A 21,818-nucleotide genomic window follows, 5' to 3' on the forward strand; every position below is an offset into this window, starting at 1 on the left:
TTATTGCAAATAGAATATGGGATCAAATAGTGGTCTTGGATTTTAGCCTGTCAGTAATACAAAGGGATTGTGTGCAGTAATTTTCATTTTGTTAAAGAGATACTAGTATGAATTTCATTAGTTTATTCATGGAGAATATTGTTGTTAATATTTCAGCTATGATTTGTAAAAGAAGAAGTTTAAGACCGTTTGAAGAATTTTTTTTATTGAAATGTGTATTTCTGCAGCTCCACCAAAGGAGAAACCAGAGCCTCCAGCTCAGCGTGCCCCAGAGAGGAAACCAGTTTTTGAACATGTAGAGCCATCAAGAGCTCCCCCAGCCAAGGCTCCAGTGTTCCCACCAATACAGCCATCAAAAGCACCACCAGCCAAGGCTCCGGTGTATGAGCCATTTGAACCTTCAAGAGCTCCACCAGCCAAGGCTCCAGTGTATGCACCAGTGGAGCCCTCAAGAGCTCCACCAGCCAAGGCTCCTGTGTATGCACCAGTGGAGCCCTCAAGAGCTCCACCAACCAAGGCTCCAGTGTATGAGCCATTTGAACCATCAAAAGCTCCACAAGTGAAGACTCCAACCAGACCTTTCCCTGAGGAGCCCACAGCCAAGGTGCCAAAACTTCAGCGCCCATCAGAATTTGCTGCCACACCTGCTCCAGTTCCAGAACAGCAACAGCAGATGTTCCGGGACCAGATTGACATGCAGATCGAGGGCGAGCAGGAGCTGCCATCATTTGAGAAGAGAATTGCTTTGTTCAGTGAAGAACAGCAAGCTCCACCACTGCCAACATCAGAAATTCCAAAGAAACCTATTCAGACAGGCAAAGAAAGACCATCATTTGTAGCAGTAAGTCTGTTTTGATTTGCAAAAAATGAACATGTTTAAGTAGGCTGTTTTGATGTGCAATTTCCAAAACATTGTCAGATTCAAATTCATCTTTCTCTCTTACATTATGGCTTAATAAGATTTACGTTATGTGGGTAAGTTATAGTCACTGTCCTTTACATGCTATTTAAGTGCAATTTTCTTTAATGTGATATTAAACCCTATTTTGCTTTATCTCATTTTTGGCAGTGGATCACTTCCATTTTGACTCATGACAGAGATATGCCCCTGAGGCATGCATTGTTTTGATTATTATATGAAACTGATAATATTTGGTAATAAGTGGACTTTTTGTAACAGCCTTTGAAGAACACAGAAGCCAGACAAGGTCAGAAGGTCGTGTTTGAAGTCCGAGTTGATGGCAGGCCGGAACCAATAGTGAAATGGTACAGGGAAGATGCATTGATCGAGACGAGCCCAGATTATGAGATTACCTCAAGTAATGGAGTGCATAGACTCACTATCTATGAAGTGTTCCCAGAGGATTCTGGCAAGTTCACCTGCATTGCTACCAATGCTGATGGAACAACCACAACCGAGTCTCGCCTCCATGTTGAAGGTGAGTGTGATGCATGTAGCTTGATCATGTTTTTGGTCACTTTTGAAGATTAGCCGCTTCATATAGCTTCTGAGTTAACATTCTGAAGTAACATTCATTCACATGAGCTGTTATTAAAATAATGAAATGAGTATGTCAGTACCATTAGAAGGTAGCACTGTAATTTCAAACTGATTATTAAAAGCTTTAAGCAATAATACTAGGCCAGTTCATGGTAGATTTCTACTCTACAAATGCCCATCACTCTGTCAACCAATGATGAAATAGTCATCCAGTTGTGTTGAAATTATTGCTTGGTTACCAAATCACATGTTTTGGCATCAATCTAATTCTATTCATGGTGACATTTGCATTAAAACAAGGTCTTATTACAGCTGCGCCAGAACCCATGGAAGTGATGCCTGTTCCACAAGCTCCAGTCTATGCACCACCACCTCCTGTCACTCCCACCAAGGCAGCACCACCAGAGGTGGCTCCAAAACCAGCACAGAAAGTTCCTCTGTGGCAGCCTCCCCCTCCACCTGTTCCACCAGCAAACATCCCGCCATCATTTGTCCAGCGACTCAATGATGTGCGTCTGGTTGAAGGAACTAACACCAAGTTGGAGTGTCGCGTGCTGGGCAAGCCCTTCCCACAAGTGTCATGGAAGAAGGATGGCATGCCAGTGTATGAAGGTCCAAGGTATGTACAGGAACTAATGTGGTTCAGCATGCTCAAAAAAATGATGCAAGGTTGCTGGGGCGGTGGGGTAGCCTGGTGTTAAATCGGTCACTTGTCACGCTGAAGGCCCAGGTTCAATTCCTGTACCTGTACAATGTTTGAAGCCTATTTCTGGTCTCCCCACCATGATATTGCTAGAATGTTGCTAAAAGCAGCTTAAAATCACCAAACACTCAAAGGTTGCTGGTTCCAAGGATCCTTTCCACTCCTTTAAAGGAACTGATATATTTGACATACATGTTTCTTTCTGTATACTTCTAATAACCAAATGGTTCAAAGGATATTCAGAAATATGAAAATGCACTTGCAGACACAAGATGATCAACGATGAAAGAACAGGGCGGTGTACACTTCTCATCTCCAAGAGTTTCTCGGATGACGAAGGCCAGTACACCTGCACTGTTGCCAACCCTGCCGGAGAGGTATCCACTATGGCCAGGTTGCTACCAGAGGGACCACGCTTCAAGGAGGCACCCACTGATGTCCAGCCAAGCCCTGTCCAGGAGATGGTGCTGGCTGCAGATCAAGCTGCCCCTCGTGCCGAGAAGGACAGGGAGTTCTACATCCCACCTGGTCAACGGCAGCTGGATCGTAGAGCCATTGAGAGACTTACTTCAGAAACTGAAGATGAACCAATGCCCTATGAAAGAAGAGTCAGTGATGCTGTGAGTTGAACAATATTTATTTAAACAATAATAAGTCGCTGATATAGGCTGTGATTTTTTTTCAGTAGTGGGGCTGAGATCCTATTCCTAGAAGTGATAAATCTTGCTCAAGATTACAGTACAAACTCTTTCAAATTTCCTGCGTATTATATGCAGGTTTCTAACCTTCATCCTTTGAGATCACATACTTAATGTGGGTAAAGCTGGTTTCTTTTGTGACTAGTGTTATGATAAATACAATGAGAGAATTAAAGAAGGCAGTGGTCCTCAGGGTGTATTGTGTTTGCTGTAGGATTTCAAAGTTTCCTCATTTGAAAGACGTCTAATGACTGAGATCGAGTACCGTGAGGGAAAGATCCGCTTCAACAGTGAGACAGAAACTGAGTACGACACAGACCAGCCAGAGGACAGAGTCGGGCCAGCACAGACCATAGCTCCTCAGATCTCTCAGCCCCTGAAAGACTTCAGGCTCATTGAGGGGTCTGATGCCACCTTCGTCTGCAAGATCATTGGCAGACCGAGACCAAAGGTTTGTGTTATCATCTATATGACCTCCTATCTGTAACTGGGTCCTGTACCCTCTGTAAAGCATTAACTGTTCATACCAAGGCCACAGTTTCAATTCCACTGAAGGGTTCAGTGTGTAAAGCCCTTGTCTTTGGACTTGTGTTGTCGCTGATGTGGTGTTGCTTTAACATACATCTCTGTAATTATCGCTGATGTCATTTTTTGAACAACAGTATGCCAAACAATGGAGATTCTTTCACTGTTGTTTTAGCTTGATGATGGTGTAAAAATCTACATCATAATGTTTCTGTAAGCCATAAACAAGAAGTTGTTATCCATAAATATGTTTTCTTCATTATTGACTTCTAGAATGCCGGTGAAGCAACTATTGCATTTGTGTGAATGTAAGATTGACTGTGTTATGTCTTTTGCAGACTGCCTGGTACAAGAATGGCAAGCGAATCAAACGATCCAGCCGCTACGAGATCAAATACACTGCTGACGGCTACTGCACGCTTAAGATCCGCATTGCTCTGCCCGAGGATGCAGGACACTACACAGTGCTTGCTGCCAACTCTGCTGGGCGGAACACCTGCTCCGCACAACTGTATGTGGACAAAGTTGGCAACATCGATGCCACCTCCTTCGTTGCTCCAGAAACCCTGGAAAAGATCTTGAACAAGTGAGTGATTTTGTTTCGTTTTCATAATTGTGACACAAAGTATTTAACAGTGATCAACCAGGATTGTTAATGTGAAGTATGTAGAGAATTTGACCTGTATAATACATTTGACCAGTGTAATTAATGTGACCTTTGCAGTGAATGTGATGTATATAATGACCTTGTCACATGTAATGACCTTGCCAACTGGTGTTTCAGGGGAACTGAAAAGGGTAAGAAGGGACCTGAGGACCAGGGTGGAATATTTGAAACTCACACCCGCCCTGTCTTCAAGAAAGTACCAGAGAACATTGAAGCCCGCGAAGGACAGACCGTGCGATTCGACTGCATGGTGTCTGGCCGACCTCTTCCAGAGATGCTGTGGTTCAGGAACAACCAGCCAGTACATAAGGATGACAACCATAAGGTAGGGGACTTTCATTGGCTTCAGCTGTATAATGGCTGATGCAGAAACAAAAGAATATTCCTTCTGACCCAATGTCAAAAACATCCTGCAGCAATGTATTCTCTGTTTGTTAACTGTTCTGTTCTTCTGTTAATATGCTTCTTTTACCAGTGTGTAATATTTTTCATTAACACTTGAATAACATGATAAGTGATTGTATCATTTCATTGGAACATTAGTTTCAAGGAACAATTTTTGTTGCCAGTCACAAAATAGGATATGGGAATAATTGAACTGAATTTTCAAATGACTGTTTATCCACAGATTGTGATCAACGAGGATGGAATTCACTCACTCATCATCTTGTCTGTGACACGGCAGGATGCTGGCAACTACACCTGCATTGCCCGCAACAAGGGTGGCGAGGACACATTCGGAGTGGCTCTCAATGTCCTGGGTATGTAGATACGACACATTCATAGAGGCCCTTTCTGTACTGAGCCATGTCTTACTAAATAATGAGGTTGCAAAAGTATGTGCCAACACCTGTTATTAGTTTTCAGGTCTTGTAATTTTGATTTTGTTTTTATTTTACAGAGCGTCTGCAGATGCAACACCCCAAGTTTATTGATCGCATGCAGAACTACACAGTACGGGAAGGTCATCCTGTGACCTTGACCTGTCAGGCAACTGGTGTCCCCACTCCAATGATGAGCTGGCAGAAAGAGGGCAAGATGCTTACACCTAACAAAGAATACAAGTAAGCTTAAATACAGACATTAATATGAACACTGTATCCTTTACAGGGAGCTTGGAAACAATAATGCTTGTGTCTTGCCTTGTATTCTGTGACTATTTGAAAAATGTCTGCTGTTGTGCAGGGAGGCATTCATTCCAGCTTCATCAGGGATAAATTCATTCATCAAGTATTAAACTGTGATGGTTTTACAAAATTAAAATAGATTTTTGTACTATTGGATTATTATTTGGGTTCTGACTTTGTATGTGATGTTTGTTTCTTTAGGTTTTGAATTGAAGCAGTAATGACATTAATGTTCTTCCACTTCAGGATTGAGACAGAAGGTGGAAGGTCATCTTTGATCATTGACCAAGTTGTGCCCTCAGACAATGCTTGGTTCCAGTGCTCTGCCGTGAATGTGGCAGGCACTGCCACAACACGTGCCAAGCTAGTCGTGCAAGGTATGTGGTGATTAGAAGCTAGTTCCTTTATACTGTTATCTTTTAACATCTCTTACACATGCACACTGAGATACAAGATCAAGAATTCTGATCTCTTCACGAACATGTTTGCACTACACACTTCAACCACTTCATCCAGTTTGGAACAGATTTATCAATTTGTTCAAGTTAAATGTCTTTGCCCTGTTCCCCATTGAGATCTTAGTTAAGAATTGGCCTTCATAAATCCCCATTCCTAAATGAGAATCAAGATTGTGACTTGTGTGTCACAGTGACTTCAGCATTAATTGTTGACCATTAGCTTACTGACCAAGATCTTGGCATTTACATGAACATGTGATACAGCTATAACCCTGCTGTTGATAGGGTAAAACAGTACTCACTCTCTCATAATACAACACACTTTTTTATGCCTTCCAGTTGAAGCCAAATCACCAAAGCCTGAAAAGAAAATCTCCTACCCAAAGAGGACAGTTTCACCGTAAGTATCCGCTTTCCATGACCACCTTGGAAGAAGTGTTAGACTTACTTTTTCAGGAATAAGAAGCATGTAGAGAAGCATAACTCAGCATCAACAATCAACATTTTTCAGAAGGAATCCCATCGCTTGATGATGACAGTTGTCTGGTTCAAGGACATGATGTATCTTCAGTGTTTTATTTGTTTTTCTTTGTTATTTAGTTGTTGGTGCAACATCTAGCTCACCCTTTTGCAAACACCTATTATCATTACAATTATGGAATCTGTTTCAGCTGATATTTACCACCGATTATTTTCTAGTGTTGACCTTTTGAATGTATTTTGGTCCCAGCGGACTGGTGATATTGTGGATTCTTTTTGTTGGAATGGTTGGGTATTGCTGATCTGTTGTTGCTGTTTAAGACAGGACATTTTAGTTGTTAGGAACAGATTTTCTGAAGAATGTAATTGTTTACATTCATGTCCCTGTGGTCCAGATTGTCTGCTTCTGTGACAAGCTTGTCACTGTTTATCCTATTCTTCCTGCAGTCACTATGAGATTCAGCCTCAAGGCCCTGTTCAGCAGATCACCTATGTGAAGGATGGAGATAGTGCCCTTCTGCGATTGATCAAAGAAGATGATGCCAGAAGGTGCGAATTAAGCATGGGGCATGGACTTGTGTGTCAAAGCCAATCATGGCTGCATGTGTTCAGGTCTAGCTCAGCAAGACCTTGATAACTGTTCTTCCACAGAGTATTGATCATCAGCAATGCGTCATCTATTACATAAGAGGCATGCTGATAGTTTGGAGATTGTGACTCAAAGGTCACAGTAACATACCATTATGTTCCACCATTTTCCTTCCAATGAAACTGGAAAGTTCTGCTGTTCCCAGTTTAGAGTTGTGTCCTTTAGGCATGTCAGAATCAAATTCCATTTTTCTTTCAATTTGTGTTCCAATTAGTCAACACCACGCCAATGGTTGTGGGTTTTTCCAAAGTGGTAAACATTGTAGAGCTGCTTCACCTTTCGTTTTCTTCCCAACTCAAGCTGACATGCTGTGGCAAAATGAAATATTGTTTGGAGCAGCGTTAGAGGAAACTGATTCACTCACTCATGCACGTGTTCCGACCCGTTTTTATGAAAACCCTCCTGAATTTTCGTTTTCCTGATAATGTACTGATCTGAAATCCATTTCAGCATGATGTTGTTCAGACCCAAAATATGAATAAGATGTTTGACCCAGCATGTGATACAGTTAAGATACAGTTTTCTAATATTACCTTATTCAACATCCAGTTACTATGATATCCAAGAGAAGGGGCCTGTTCAACAAATCAATTATGCCTCTGAGACGGAGAGGGGTTCACTTAGGATTAAGTCCCCTCCTGGTGTTGGCAGAGAGAGGTTGGTTAAGATAGCAGTTGGTTGTGCTCTGTTTTATGTAGGGGTGTGAACTGTAGTAGCATAAGTAATCTAGCTAGCGTGTCTGTAAGTTGTTGGCAAGTTCGTACATACATGTTGTCATTATAATCTAATCTGTTTGTAGATTGGTGACACTCTAAAATATTTGTTGGACTAATTTTTTTAACTAATTAAATCAGTTCTATTATGATGTATCAATTTAATCATTGTGTTATTTTATTCTTTGTTTCATAAAAAAATAGCACATAATTAAATTCTAGACCTAAATTGGTCTGTTAACACTCTCACCAATGATTTTGTTAAAAGAAATTATTATTTGTTCTTCTTTTTAATGTTAACAATAGAAGAATAGACTATAAATGTTTTTTTTTTATACTGAAGGCATGAAAAATTAACAGACTGACCTTAACTGTTCTAATAACCTTTAAAACAATCAGTTTTCATTGTGATTAATGTCACATTAAACAAAATTAATATGTTTATGTCAAGATTATTTGGTTGATAATATTTTTAATAGTAGTTTCTAACCTTCAGACATAACAGTGTTTTTCAACTAAATTGAATAAGTTTGTTTTCCCCAAAGTATATCTTATATCCATAGCAATTCATAAAGGTATAAATGTAAGTTCAGTAATATCACAGGATCATATTATCATCATATATGTGGCATGCTGGTACACCTGAACAGCTTAATGAAATGTTGTTGCCTTGCTGACCTACTTTTCAAGCTAAATAAATATTCAAGTTTTGACATTTCCATAAGTTCCTATGCTCAAAGATAATTTGATTTGACTTGCACCTTCAACATTTTGTTTATTCAGAATCCACACAAATATTTTAAAGATCACAAGAAGAACCTGATATATTTCTTATGGTGTGATCACAGTGTGATTTTCTGATTTTCACGTGTGATCCCTAACTCGTGTTTCTCTGTGTGCAACAGCAGTCCTGACTTATCTCCCTTGATCTCCACCCCTGGGGGATACTACTCCACCCCCAGGGGCCGACTGTATGATCCCATCCTTTCCTCTCCTCCTCCTACCCCAATGTCCACTGATCTGTCACTCGAAGACTTTGGGATCATTGTCAACAGGTTTGTCTCCTTCCTGCATGGCATCATTCTTCCGAAGTAAATCTGAACTTCTCACGTGTTTGTGATCAAACACTCTTGTTGCTTTTCCATGTTGTCAGTTGAGTGAAGTATTTAACATGTATGGTCCTATAACTATTCTCATTGACTCCTCAGTCTTGTCAAAGTTTGACCAAGAACCATATCAGTGCCGCATGTGAAGAACTGCCACCCTTTTGTTGTTTGTTTTGAGGACATTGTCTACTAATTACCATGAATGATGACAGAAACATTTGATCAAATTCATTACTAAGTCGCATGATGTTTTCAATGAATCGAATCTGAGAGTCCGCGTGTGGTTGCTAGGATGCCGGTTGAGGAGCAAATGCCAGTATCACCAGTCAGGGCACCGAAGGCAGCAGTGCCACCACCCCCACCACCCAAACCTGCTGCCCAAGTGGCACCACCAATGGAGACTGAGCCAGAAGAAGAACTTGTCCTGCCCAGTGTCTCTGAAGCTAGGAAAATGTTTGACAAACCAGATGGTGCCCCATTGCCACTTGCAGCTAAGGTGTCTAAACCACAAGCACCACCAGCTCCAAGACCAGTGCCACCGCCTGTATCACCAGTGGTGCCAAAACCAGCGCCAGCTCCTCAGCCTGTCTTTGTGTCTACTGCTGAACCGAAGGCTAAGAAGCCCCGAGAGATGTCTCCAAGGTGAACATAGCATGCTTGAGTTCAGTGTATCAGGAAAGCTGATAATGTAGCATGCAGATGACTTCATTTAACTTTTTCTCATTTTCATTTTGAAATATCTTATCCTGATCTCCCTTAGCAGTGTCAGGATCTGCTGGTGATGGGTTCAAGTCCCATATTTGGCACAGTTATAATTCTTTGCCTGGCATACTGACCATGAAGTTTTGTTGATGGTACATGTAAATATTAAGCTGATGTACTGTGATACTAATGAAATACTGTTCAATACAGTTAGAACTCAACCTTCCGACTTTTGTTTTGTACACGTTAAAGTGAATGTGTTAATCGGTTGTTTGTCAGCAAGCACACACCCTACATTCCAGTTCTTAATTCTATATGTGATGCTATGTTTTCTTTCACGAATTATTTATTTTTTCCATGAATTTTGATCAACCAAAGCAACCAATAATAGCTATTTTAAGTTGATGTGGGTATGCACTGTTTGCCCTTTGTGTTGACTCTGTATGATTGATGTCCTTTTTGGTCTAGCTATGAAATCCAAGAGACTGGGCCTGTTCAGTTGATAAGTTATGCCTCAGACAACGAGAGTGGTTACCTCAGACTGGTAGATCAAGAGCCAATCAGGCCAAGGTTTGTGTTTTAGGAGTTGCATGGTGTGAATCGTTGATAACTGAAGACATTGCTACTGTTAGACTGAAGGCAACATTGGATGGCCTCACACACTGTGATTGTCAAGATTAGACATCAGGCATTGCAGCTGGCATGCGAGCAGACATAGATGACACAGTTACAACCAGTTCTAGTAACTCTACCTTGTGTAAGCATGTGAAAAGCTTATTTTTAATCAACCTGAGCATGAAGCTTTCTTCCAGGACCGACTGTCACAAACTGAACTGTGATTGTAGTTATTCCCTTACTTTAACGTAGACATACCATAACCTTCCCACTGATGAAATTGTATGACAGGGCCAGGCATGTGTGTAACAGTTATCAGCAGAGCTGGCTTGTCCTGGATTTATGCTGTTCTGGCAGTAGCATGTTTTAGAAACTGTGATGCCCTTTCATACGATGTCAAGGTCATAATGTCTGTCTAGGTCTTTCAAAGCATTACAAATGGCAGAATATCTTGCATTACATCCAATGTTTCTCACTGGATGTGAACCCTAGTGTGATGCATGTACTGAACAAACATTTATCAAGGACCTCAGTTGTTCCTGACTTACTTGATTTTGATGTCTGCTGAAGAATACTGCATGATACAGAGGTTCAGTACTCTATAGTGCTGTAGTAAGCTTTGTACATGGGTACATCTGTTTCCACAAGACCCTCTTTTTCACAAACGTATTTAAAAACATAATAATTCTGCAAGTAATTTATGCATTTATCATCTTAAGATACTTAAGAAATGGAGACTATGTTATCTTCTCAGGATCTCTATTAACATTATAAAATGCTTTTGCTGCAGAGATCTGGGTCTTGATAGACTTGGTACATGATACCTTATGACATCCTCTACTGCTAAATAGAAATGTTACCATGTTGCTCTGAAGAATTGTCACATGACACCTATTGCTGTACAGAAATGTTACGACGCCCTATTTGGTCATGTTTGCAGGAAGCAACCTTTTGACAGAACTCCAAAGCCGGAAGTTCCGTTCGAGCCTCAGAGAAGGTTAATATAGTAATCTTAGCATGGATCAAAGCATGTGTGAAGCTGGTAGTAAACTCTGTGATATGATTCAGATCGTAAGGAAACTGTAGCTGTGACCTGTCTTAGATGTACAATACCATATATCTAATTGGAGTTGCATCATACATATATAGTTGTATCATGGAGGTTTCAACGAATGCATATATCCAGCATATATTCATACTGTGTAGAGGAAACAAAAGGTTAGCTGTACCTGTTATGCATGACTTTGCATTGGTATAGTATCACCATTCAGATGAAGCCACCAGAATTTAGAGTATGTGTTTACCCATAGCAAGCATGTAATAAGAGTAAGAGGCCTATCATAGGTTTAATGCATGTCCTGTTCATTCTCTTCATTGACATGGTCTAGGGATAGTGTCAGTAATTAGTTATAATGTTGGTATCAAGCCTGTTGACCAGTCATGTTAATGACAGTCTGTGAATAGTTCAATGCAATAGCTGTGAAAAAAGAAGATGCTTGTTTCGTCAATATTTTATCAACACAATATCTATAGCATTCCCAAATTACCACACAGACCAGAGCCACAGGCTCCACCACCACCGCCGCCACCACCACCAGCTCCAGCACCACCTAAAGTGGCTCCAAAGGCTGCTCCTAAAGTGGCTCCTAAACCAGTTCCTAAACCGGCACCAAAACCGGTTCCTGCACCGGTTGCTGCTCCGGTTCTAAAACCATTCACTCAACCACCGATTTATGCTCCATCTCCAATGGTCCAACCAGTGATTCAGGCACCACGACCAATGCAACCATTCAAAGTAGCAACATCACCACAAGTGCCAATGATGGCACCAAGACCAAGAGCTCACTCAGTGCCAAGAGTGGCTCCACCAAGGGCGCCACCGGCATCAATACGTGTTGTGAAGTTGCCTTCCCCACCAAGAGAGAAGGTGGAACCACATCCGTCACCAATGGTTACCAAGCCACCGCCACCTACAATGATGAAAAAGGCCAAGTACATGCCACAAGTGCCAAAGAAACCTCAGAAGGTCACCTTTGTTCTTCCACCTGGAGAAAGGTGTGTGAGGTTACTGAAAGCTACATCTGGCTGGTTTGGATTTCCAATAACACAGACATTAACATCTCAGAGTGTTTGCTATACATTAATCTGTGTGCTCCCATGGGACATGGCAATTAACAAATTTGATTGATTCTTTATTAACAGTTGCGTTGTCCCTGTGCTTCCAACCATGTTCCCTTATGGATAGAAGGGAACAGTAATGGCTTAGCACATCTATATTCTCTTTACTTATCATTTCCAGAAGATTTGTACTTATCTCTGTGTGTGGTCCTTGACTAGGACATGGAAATCACTTTCACAAAGTCTCATACTTGAGGATTCTTATCTTTCACCATAATTTCTGATGCTGTTTTCTCTCTGGATTTCCACTTGAAGAATAGCATGTACAGGACATGTTTCCATCACCTCCAACATTCTGTCTCATCCATCAACCACCCTTGTGTGCCTATGCATGGTTGTTTTTAGATATGTTATTTGAATTTGGTTATTTCATTGTTAGAGTGATGGTTATCTTCAATTTAGGGCAGCAGGTTGGTCTAGTTCTTTCAGTATTACATGGACTTGTTCATAATCCTGATATGTTTTCAGTGTCTTAATATCACTCTCTGTGTCTCAAGACCCCTAATGACTCAAATGATTAGGAGCCTAATATATTAGTCTCACAGAACTCATTTATTCCACAGATGTAAATATAATGATTCTACTTTGTTCTACCAGATGAAACTTTACCATGTTCTGTGATTAAACAGTCTACTGTAGATTTGCACGGAAATAATTGAACTGATTTGTGAAAAGCTGCAGATACTGGGTGTTAGTATAGGGTTAGCTACAAGTAGTAGCATGTGGGAGTTTATGTTTGCTGCATACTATGACCAAGTCCACAGAAGTTTGACTAACTCTATTCTGCTCCGCTCAGTGAGTACGAGATCCAGGAGGAAGGACCAGTCCAGCTGATCTCTTATGCCTCAGACACAGAATATGGTTCTCTTCGCCTCATCCAGCAGGAGAAGAAGAGGTTGGTTTCTGCTCCGCATGCACTGAGGCCCTATGTGCTGCGTTCTGATTCTACATATAGGAGCTTGCATGAACCTTACCAGCAGGATCACAGAAACATTTGTTCTGTGTCCATAAGCATGTATTTAAGGAAATCCAGATGCTCAAGTGTTTCATTGAATGTCTGCATGTTTGAAGTTCAGGATTTGCAGAGAGTCTGCTTTTAGGTGATATCTCCAAAGGGCTATAATTGCTCCAGAAGAGCTCCATACGGACTGAAGAAAAACTAGGATTTTGCATGATTGAGTGCTGATGCCCAGGAAGGTGTCCTTGTGGAAGTTCAAGGAATAGCAGGCTATTTTATAATTCATCATGCATGAAGCAAGTGAAGAGTTCTTGATTTGTTTCCTTATGAGTAGATTTATGAACGCTAAATGTTCACAGCAAGGCATTGAGAAGCTATGATACATTGTGTGTTGGCTTATAAGAGTTGCAGCAACTTTTGTGTTTTGTGAAATGTGATATTTTTGGTGCACAGAATGTGGTAGGTGTTTTGATGTAGGCTGCTACTGCATGATGTTCAAGAACAACTATTAGGTGTTGATGACAAAACTTAGGTTGTGCATGTTAAGCAACATCAAACACTTTTCAGATGCACGTGACTGAATTTAAGCAGTGCATGATGCTACAAGATCAGACACCTTTCAGCAGATTGACAGACCCTGTGTTTTGCTGCTTCAGTTTTGATCCTGGAACAATTAGCAATTTGTGTCTAAATTATGAATTGCATGTATTGTTTTCAGGATTCATTATTGGACTTCCCTGACCATTTTGTCTGATTTTTTTGTAAGTTTAATTGTTACATGTGCCAATTATAAGAATATACTACTTTGATTGTTTGTTACACCAAGGACAACATATAGGAAGCACTACTGAAGCCTTCTTGGTTTACTAAACATGTCCAGTTCAGAGAAGAGTAGAAAAGTGACTCTTTATAGAGATCAACTCTTTATATAAGATCAACTTTGGTGAAATGGATAATAAAATAACATTATACCAAAGTTATCATTCCTTAGATTTCATTATTCATCTTTCAGACCTGAGCCCAAACCACAGCCTACATTTGAGCCAGTCAGAGCCACATTCAAGGTTCCTGAGAAGGACTACAGGTAACTAGGTGTTTCATATTGTCTTAGAGAGACAGCCTTTGTAAATAATACCTCATGCTTATGCTGAAGCATATTATCTAGAACTGCTTTGTCACTGACCCAGGTGGAGCTTGTACTGGAGTAGCTGCCTTTGTTATCCATACACTCATGACACTGGTATTACATTGCACGTTTCCTTTGAGGAATTAGTTTTATGTTTATTGGTAATGGGGTCCAATAATTACCATATATTATAATTGTATATTATCAAATACAGTCCTTCTTAAAGTTCCTACTTTTCTTTTACCATTATCCTAGTTTTCTTCGTGTTTGTATTGTGATAAGTATTTAGTATAATACATGATTTATTCACTGGTAGTGTCAGAGCAATAGCCTGATGTCTGGAGCTTGATGAAAAAAATATGCTTGTGCATCAATTTTTGTAGCACTTTGATAAAATGGCATTGTGTTCCTCATCTCAGACCTGTGGCACCACCAACACCAATACCATCTGTTCAGAAAGTTGAGATGCAGATTGCACCACAGGCACCGCCAAGGTTAAAATCTATTCTATCCTGTGTGATCCCTGTTTTGTACAACATCCCAATGACAACCTTAATTTTTTACCATTTTTATAAAAGAAACAACTATTTAAATAGTTTGTAATGAATGCTGTGTAATGATATGTTTCAGTTATCATTTTCTGATGAATATCATTTGCTGGTAAACTATTTCAGTTTGGATGTAAACTAGTCTGAAATATTTTGTTCTCTTTGTAGAATATTTTTGATTCTGTCCCTGAAGTGATTTTAATGAGAAGAATATATTTCTTTTTCCCAAACCTGTTTGCTGTGCGTAATATCCTTTCCTCAAAATGTTTTTGCTCGTAACATTGCACCTGTCAAAAACACTTAACAAGGAATTCTCTGCACCTGTCAAATTTCCTTGAATAAATAATTTCTTTTAGCAAACCAGCACCTCCACCTGTGTCACCCAAACCCTCACCAAAGAGGGTTCGTGAACGTAAACCAAAGCCTGAGGAAGTGCCTCAGCCAATCGTATTGCGACAAGATGTACCACCATGGTGGCCAGAGAGAATCGATGTTCCACATGCTGTAGACACTTATCAGAAGGGGTTAGTTTCAGTACTGGTAGCTGGAATGGATACATTAGGCCTTAACCCAGCATCTGTGAATCATGCTGAACTTGTCATGCCTTGTGGAAGCATTATGCCTGTTATTTGGCTACAGCAGCATCAACATTCATGCTTGTTGACCATCAATGTCCAGCTTCTCATCAGTGTTGTCTGGATATGCATCCTCATCATTAGTTTCCAGGATGGAGATGATAACCTTTGAAATTGACTGCCTTTGTCGAGAATCTGTAATTTGTGTAGAATGGTCTTGATTTTGATGATCCAGAGGAATCTTCCTTTTAGAACCCTAGATTCACTGTTCATGAAACCATTGAGTTTGCAAGATGTTCTCACCCTCATCCCTCCACTAGATCAGTCCAGGATCAGTAGAGTTTATCCTCAACACAGCATTTGGTTCATGTCCACATCTGTTTCCGAGGACCATCCTTTTATTTGACTCACTGCTTTTGTGGCATATTGCAAGTTGCTGAATCTCGTATTTGCAAAGCTTTTCATTGGCCCAGATGCATTGTGATTTCATTGACTGAAATATTTTTGCCGCATTCTATTTGCTGTGTCAAGCAGAATGACAACTTAGCTGATACAAACTCCTGTTTATTGCATGTCCAAGACCATCAAACATAACATGGTTGTACCTACTGAAGCACCTCAGGCACCTGAAGCACCTTAAGTACACCTCTCCTTAACTCTGAACACTGGAGTCCATAACAGAATTTGTGATTTTGATACCATCTTCAACAAAGCATGGAACACCCCTTGCAACAATTTACCCTTTCTCTGTCTTTATCAGCTTATTCTGCACTTTATGGATAAACGTAAAACTATTTCCATACTTGTCTAAAAGGCAGCTAAAGGGGAATTAAATGGCCTGTATGGCTGCAGAATATGTTCACTTGGAGCTGAACAATTCAACCAGAGAAGACCAACTCTGTAGAATGGTCAGATGGGAAGGTGTTGGCTCACACCAAAGATACAGGTTCAGTTCTGACATGGCTATGTGAAACCCATTCTTGATATCTAATGGATATTTCTGGTATATTGTCAAAGCTCCTCAGTTTGACACGATATGTTCAAAACAACTTTTCTTCCACGCAGACTTCATTGATCACTTACTTGCAAGGTCCAGACAAGATATCAAGTCACATTGATATACCACTGATTATGGAGTGAATAACTATTCACTCTCTCATTGATCCTTTCCTTGCATGATATGTTATGTCTTGAATGAACCACATTCCTTTAAGCTGGAACATTTGCTTGATTATTGTCTTTGTTGTGAAACGGAAGTCTTTATTTCAACTACAAAGTGCAAACTAGTTATTGTATGTTGTTGAAACTCATGTGGTGTCACTTATAGAACTGTTGAAACTGTTAGTTTTTATATATTTCTACTCTCACACTCGGAAATAAATACCATGATTTTTGTAAAAGAATCAGTTTGTGTTTGATTGGATGCTAGCAAAACAATTTTATTTAAATAATGACTGCAAACTACCTGCCCTCTTCATAATAACATTTTCGGATTGACTGAACGGTTTTGACAGTTCTGGGATCCACTGAGATGAGATGTCTTTTGCTAGGATACTATTGGTATGATGTGTGTTGTACAACTGTTAATAACCAAATACTTTCAACAGACCGCCAGTTATCATGACGCCAGCGCCACCTGAGATATCAAGTGCAATTCTACTCTTTGATACGAGGTTCGGTCGCAAGACCATGCATGGCGTTATGTTTGGAATCAAATGTTTTGTTTTCATTTGTTCCAACTAACATACTTCAGCCATTATTCATGAAATGCATCTGTTGAAAACATTTTCTCCAAGTTCACTGATTTTTTTCCTTTTTTCCTTTTTTTGCTAATCTTCCATCATGTAGTTCAGCGCTAAACCTGTTCCTAAAGCCCCATTCAGCTGACATTGCCATATTCAAATTTCAAGAATTTTGCAAAGTTTTCTTTGTTCCTGCTTCTACCCATCGTGCATTCAAGACACTGAAGATGTGAATATGATTCCCCACATTGGTACGCTGTTTGAAGCCTGTTTTGGGTATCTTTGTTTATAACATCAAGGAAAATTGCTAAAGCGTGCCAAATCCAACTTTGAGTCATGTTTGAAACTTTGGAACCCAAACCCGATCTTCAGTTGAATTCCTTTTTGCAACATCCTGTCATGTTCGCTGAAACATTTTTTGTTTTCATTTACTAGCAATAGAAGCTATCACACATTTTTGAATGTCAGAGGGGGAGTGTTATTGCAATTTATCTATGTCATTTGCAAACTGTGCTCATATGACAACTCTTCTCTTGAAACGAACTGATTTTTGGTTAATTATTCATATTCTTATTCACAGATCTTTGACTTTCATTTGCGTAAATGTTCATGTATTTTTGAAGGTGATCCTCATATGATCGCGGGGCCTTCTGACTATTTGAAGCAATAGAAATATAAGTTATTGCGCTTATTAAACAATACTGACCCCATTACTTATTGTATGGTTACATATGCAGTGAAAATAATTCAGATCTTGTGATTCTAATGAAACACTTATCTGAATGTCATCTTAGGAGCCTTGCAAGCATGAAGTTCATCATTTTGATTTTTTTCATCAGATTGATACTAACACAACCTAGATTTCATGATAGTTGTAAACAGATATAACTTATTTATGATAAACTCCAACATAAAGATCCTTCTAATGTTACAGTCAAACAATTACAGTCTGTCATTAAGATTGATTACAAGATCAGTGTTTTTTCTATAAGTGACATATATTCCCTTAGTTAATTTGTTTGAATTTATAACAGGGTTTGACTGAAACGTTGCAAATACAAATTGCTTAACCTACTACTCCAATATATTTTGAAATAAAGGACACAATGGTAGGTCATGTTCTTCTACAGAATGTTGTAGTGTGCTTGTATTGCTCCAACAGTCAAAATCTGGACCAGGAAAGCGCTGTACGTGAGTACATCCGTCGTGAAGGACAGGAACCAGAAGCTGGTGACATCTTTGACAAGACGAAGCAACGTCCACCCAAATTCAAGACACAGATCAAGAACCTGATGACTCTCAAGGAGAATGACTCTGCTCACTTTGAATGCAAACTTATCCCAATGGGTGATCCCAACATGAAGGTTGAGTGGTTCAAGGACGGAGAGCCTCTTCATCATGGTGAGTTTCTAGCCCTTCTTGCTGGATGTAATTTATTGTTGAGAGTAGTGTCCCTTAGTTTTAACTGGATCTGATAATGGGTTTAAATGGGACAGTGGGGCAGCCTGGTGGTTAAAATATTTGCTTGTCACACCGAAGACTCATGTTTGATTCCCCACAATGTGGCATGCCCACTCCTGGTATCCCCAGCTGTTATATTGTGGCGTTAAACTTTTCTCACTCACTGTCAGGTGATATTGATATTTTTGGGCCTTCACTAAATTACTCCCTTGTTAAATTTGAGGTCACAAAATTTTGTGCAAGATGTGAGCCATTTTTTATAAACTCTTTTCAGTGAAAACCTGGTACTTATTACAATATATGCCCCTTCCATCCAGTGTCAGTATATATTAGTTTTGAACATTTTGCTCCACATTTTGTGCAATTTGTGTTAACTAAAAATGTTGTGCTTTGTCTTTTCAGGTCACCGCTTCAAGCCAATGTATGACTTTGGTTTTGTATCCCTGGACATCCTTTATGTGTTTGCTGAAGACTCTGGCACATACACCTGCAAGGCCACCAACAACTATGGTGAAGCTACAACCACTGCTGAGATCAAGTGCAGAGGTAGGGAAAATGTTACCTATACTAAGGATTGATAGCTACATTTTATTCCTGTTGCACTGTAGTACATTGAAACTATTATTTTAAAAATAATTTTGCTTTAAGAAATATCTACTTATCTTTTAGCCCGCAAATCTATCATCATGGACACGCAGCTGCCAGGAGAAGGCGCCACTCGTCTCTTTGAGATGGAAGAGCATTGGAGGAGGTGAGTTATAATCGGCTTTAGATGTTGTATAAATGAGCTGAGAAACAAAATACAGATTTCAACTTCTCATTAGAACAAAGTGTTGCAATACAATTTTATTAAGTTAAGGTATCAGTATGAAATATTGATTTGAAATTATGTACAAATTTAAATACAAGTGTTGGTCAAGTCTACTCTAGCATTCAGATCCTAGGTAATGGAACCTGCAGTTTCATGACGTACATGTTTGTATGCATTGTACACTGCTTTTATGTTCTGCAAGTTATAATTTGTACAAAAAGGAGCATATTTTGATAACATGGTTTTGCATCTTCCAGTGGTATGATGTTGGAGGAGAGGGTTATTGAAGAACCTCAGGTCAAATGCCCTCCAAGCTTCGACCTCAAGCCAGAGCCAGTGGAAACTGGTGAAGGAGAACCTGCCAAGTTCCTGGTCAAGGTCAGCGGATTCCCACGACCCCGTGTGTCATGGTGGGTCAATGGGTCACTAATTGTTGGGGTGAGTATATCTGGCCACAGGATATTTACTAAAATTATAGAATATTTTTGTCTTCCTCTTTGATGGGATGGAAGCATGACTGACAGGCCTTCTAATGTCATATGTGGTAATTATGAAGCTTAGTATTTGACCATCATTATCCTGATACAGGTTTTATTCACCAGATGGGTGCATCGGAACAGCACTTGCATTCAGTTTGATTCTTTTTATTAATATTGAACATTATGATTATTCTGGATGAGCCATAAAAGGCGACTCAGCTTGTCGTAAGAGGCGACTAACAGGATCGGGTGGTCAGGCTCGCTGACTTGGTTGACGCATGTCATTGGTTCCCAATTGCGCAGATCGATGCTCATGTTGTTGATCACTGGATTGTCTGGTCCAGACTCGATTATTTACAGACCGCCGCCATATAGCTGTAATATTGCTGAGTGCGGTGTAAAACTAAACTCACTCACTCACTCACTCACTGGATGAGATTTGATCTTATCAACCTATGCATTTTGCATGTAAATGAATTGAATATGAGCTCATTGAACTTGAAAGACTACAACTGTAGTCTTGATATCAGTCATTTGTCATTATTGTTTCCGGACTGCCATCATGTAACTGGAATATTGCTGAGTGTGTGGCATTAAGCAACAAACTTTTTAAGTGATAATTATTGAAAATATGAAACAGCTATGTTTGCTGTCTTATGTATGAGCTCATTGAACTTGAAAGACTACAACTGTAGTCTTGATATCAGTCATTTGTCATTATTGTTTCCGGACTGCCATCATGTAACTGGAATATTGCTGAGTGTGTGGCATTAAGCAACAAACTTTTTAAGTGATAATTAATGAAAATATGAAACAGCTATGTTTGCTGTCTTATGTATGAGCTCATTGAACTTGAAAGACTACAACTGTAGTCTTGATATCAGTCATTTGTCATTATTGTTTCCGGACTGCCATCATGTAACTGGAATATTGCTGAGTGTGTGGCATTAAGCAACAAACTGATAATTAATGAGAATATGAAACAGATATGTTTGCTGTCTTATGTCTGGCCCATGGAATAAAACTTGTGTTTGTTGTTTTTTAGGGTACAAGATTCAAGGTAACATATGACGGCATGATGCATTACCTGGAGATTCCACGTTGTCGTGAGTACGATGCCGGACAGATCCGTGTGGTCACCAAGAATCCTGAAGGTGAAGCCGAGACCAGCACATCACTGACGGTTCTACCCAAGGAGGACTGGCGGGCCAAGCTGAAGCAGGCACCGAAAGGTTTGCATATTGCACTCTACTATATGTGTTACTACTACCAGTTATTCTGGCTCACTCTGGTTAATTGGATAGAGCACCTGATAAAGAGTAGAATGCCCTAGTGGTTTCATCCCCTCACTGTGTCATAGGGGCCATGGTGTAGCCTAGTGGTCAAAGCATTTGCCATAGGTACATTGTGTGATACCCATTTCTGGTGTTCCCCACTGTGATTTTGCTGGAATATTGCTAAAAAGCTGTGTAAAACCCAACTCACTCACTCACTCAATATGCCATACCAAATTATGTTTAAAGATGGTGATTTATGGATCAGGTATAAAGTTTGAACATTTCTGGCACTTGTTAACTCTTTTAGTTGGTTAGATATGATAATTTGATATATATTTCATTGTCACTGATGTAATGTATAATTTCACCTTTAAACTTCTTCACATTATGTTTTGAAATCTCTTATTCATATGGTATCCTTTGATCTTGCAGGAGAGCTTGAGATTGAACTTGAGCGAAGAAAGAAAATCGAACTCCGTAGTGTGGAACTTGAAACAGCCTTTAAGAAGCCAAAAGCAACTGAATTTGAACTTCGCCAACTTGAGAGAGGTATGACTGATCTCCATCTTTCAAAATAATTTATTGATATGAGATTGGTCATATATACAGGATCACTGGGTATGCTGTCCAAATCTCTGGATCAGACTTTGTTGCCATGACAACTACATGACTATGAAATATTTCCAGAAAATGATTTTTGTTTGGATGATGAAGACAGA

The 21,818-nt window shown here is 39.8% G+C and overlaps 1 protein-coding gene across 1 annotated transcript in view; it reads left to right on the forward strand.

Moving 5' to 3' along the window:
* LOC137298485 (titin-like) overlaps positions 1-21,818 on the forward strand; it is a 446,086-nt gene that overhangs the window by 108,439 nt on the left and 315,829 nt on the right. The window contains exons 52-79 of the mRNA XM_067830773.1: positions 228-841; positions 1,181-1,439; positions 1,814-2,120; positions 2,470-2,824; positions 3,117-3,353; positions 3,766-4,013; positions 4,212-4,419; positions 4,723-4,855; positions 4,996-5,158; positions 5,468-5,598; positions 6,019-6,079; positions 6,607-6,708; positions 7,358-7,465; positions 8,427-8,576; positions 8,919-9,269; positions 9,798-9,899; positions 10,885-10,941; positions 12,919-13,017; positions 14,093-14,164; positions 14,626-14,700; positions 15,111-15,278; positions 16,937-17,002; positions 18,234-18,472; positions 18,935-19,078; positions 19,202-19,283; positions 19,601-19,781; positions 20,868-21,054; positions 21,532-21,648. Coding sequence (XP_067686874.1) covers positions 228-841; positions 1,181-1,439; positions 1,814-2,120; positions 2,470-2,824; positions 3,117-3,353; positions 3,766-4,013; positions 4,212-4,419; positions 4,723-4,855; positions 4,996-5,158; positions 5,468-5,598; positions 6,019-6,079; positions 6,607-6,708; positions 7,358-7,465; positions 8,427-8,576; positions 8,919-9,269; positions 9,798-9,899; positions 10,885-10,941; positions 12,919-13,017; positions 14,093-14,164; positions 14,626-14,700; positions 15,111-15,278; positions 16,937-17,002; positions 18,234-18,472; positions 18,935-19,078; positions 19,202-19,283; positions 19,601-19,781; positions 20,868-21,054; positions 21,532-21,648 — 5,016 coding nt within the window. The remainder of the gene's footprint in view (positions 1-227; positions 842-1,180; positions 1,440-1,813; positions 2,121-2,469; positions 2,825-3,116; positions 3,354-3,765; positions 4,014-4,211; positions 4,420-4,722; positions 4,856-4,995; positions 5,159-5,467; positions 5,599-6,018; positions 6,080-6,606; positions 6,709-7,357; positions 7,466-8,426; positions 8,577-8,918; positions 9,270-9,797; positions 9,900-10,884; positions 10,942-12,918; positions 13,018-14,092; positions 14,165-14,625; positions 14,701-15,110; positions 15,279-16,936; positions 17,003-18,233; positions 18,473-18,934; positions 19,079-19,201; positions 19,284-19,600; positions 19,782-20,867; positions 21,055-21,531; positions 21,649-21,818) is intronic.

This window comes from Haliotis asinina, chromosome 10 (assembly GCF_037392515.1).
Source record: "Haliotis asinina isolate JCU_RB_2024 chromosome 10, JCU_Hal_asi_v2, whole genome shotgun sequence".
Lineage (NCBI taxonomy): Eukaryota > Metazoa > Mollusca > Gastropoda > Lepetellida > Haliotidae > Haliotis > Haliotis asinina.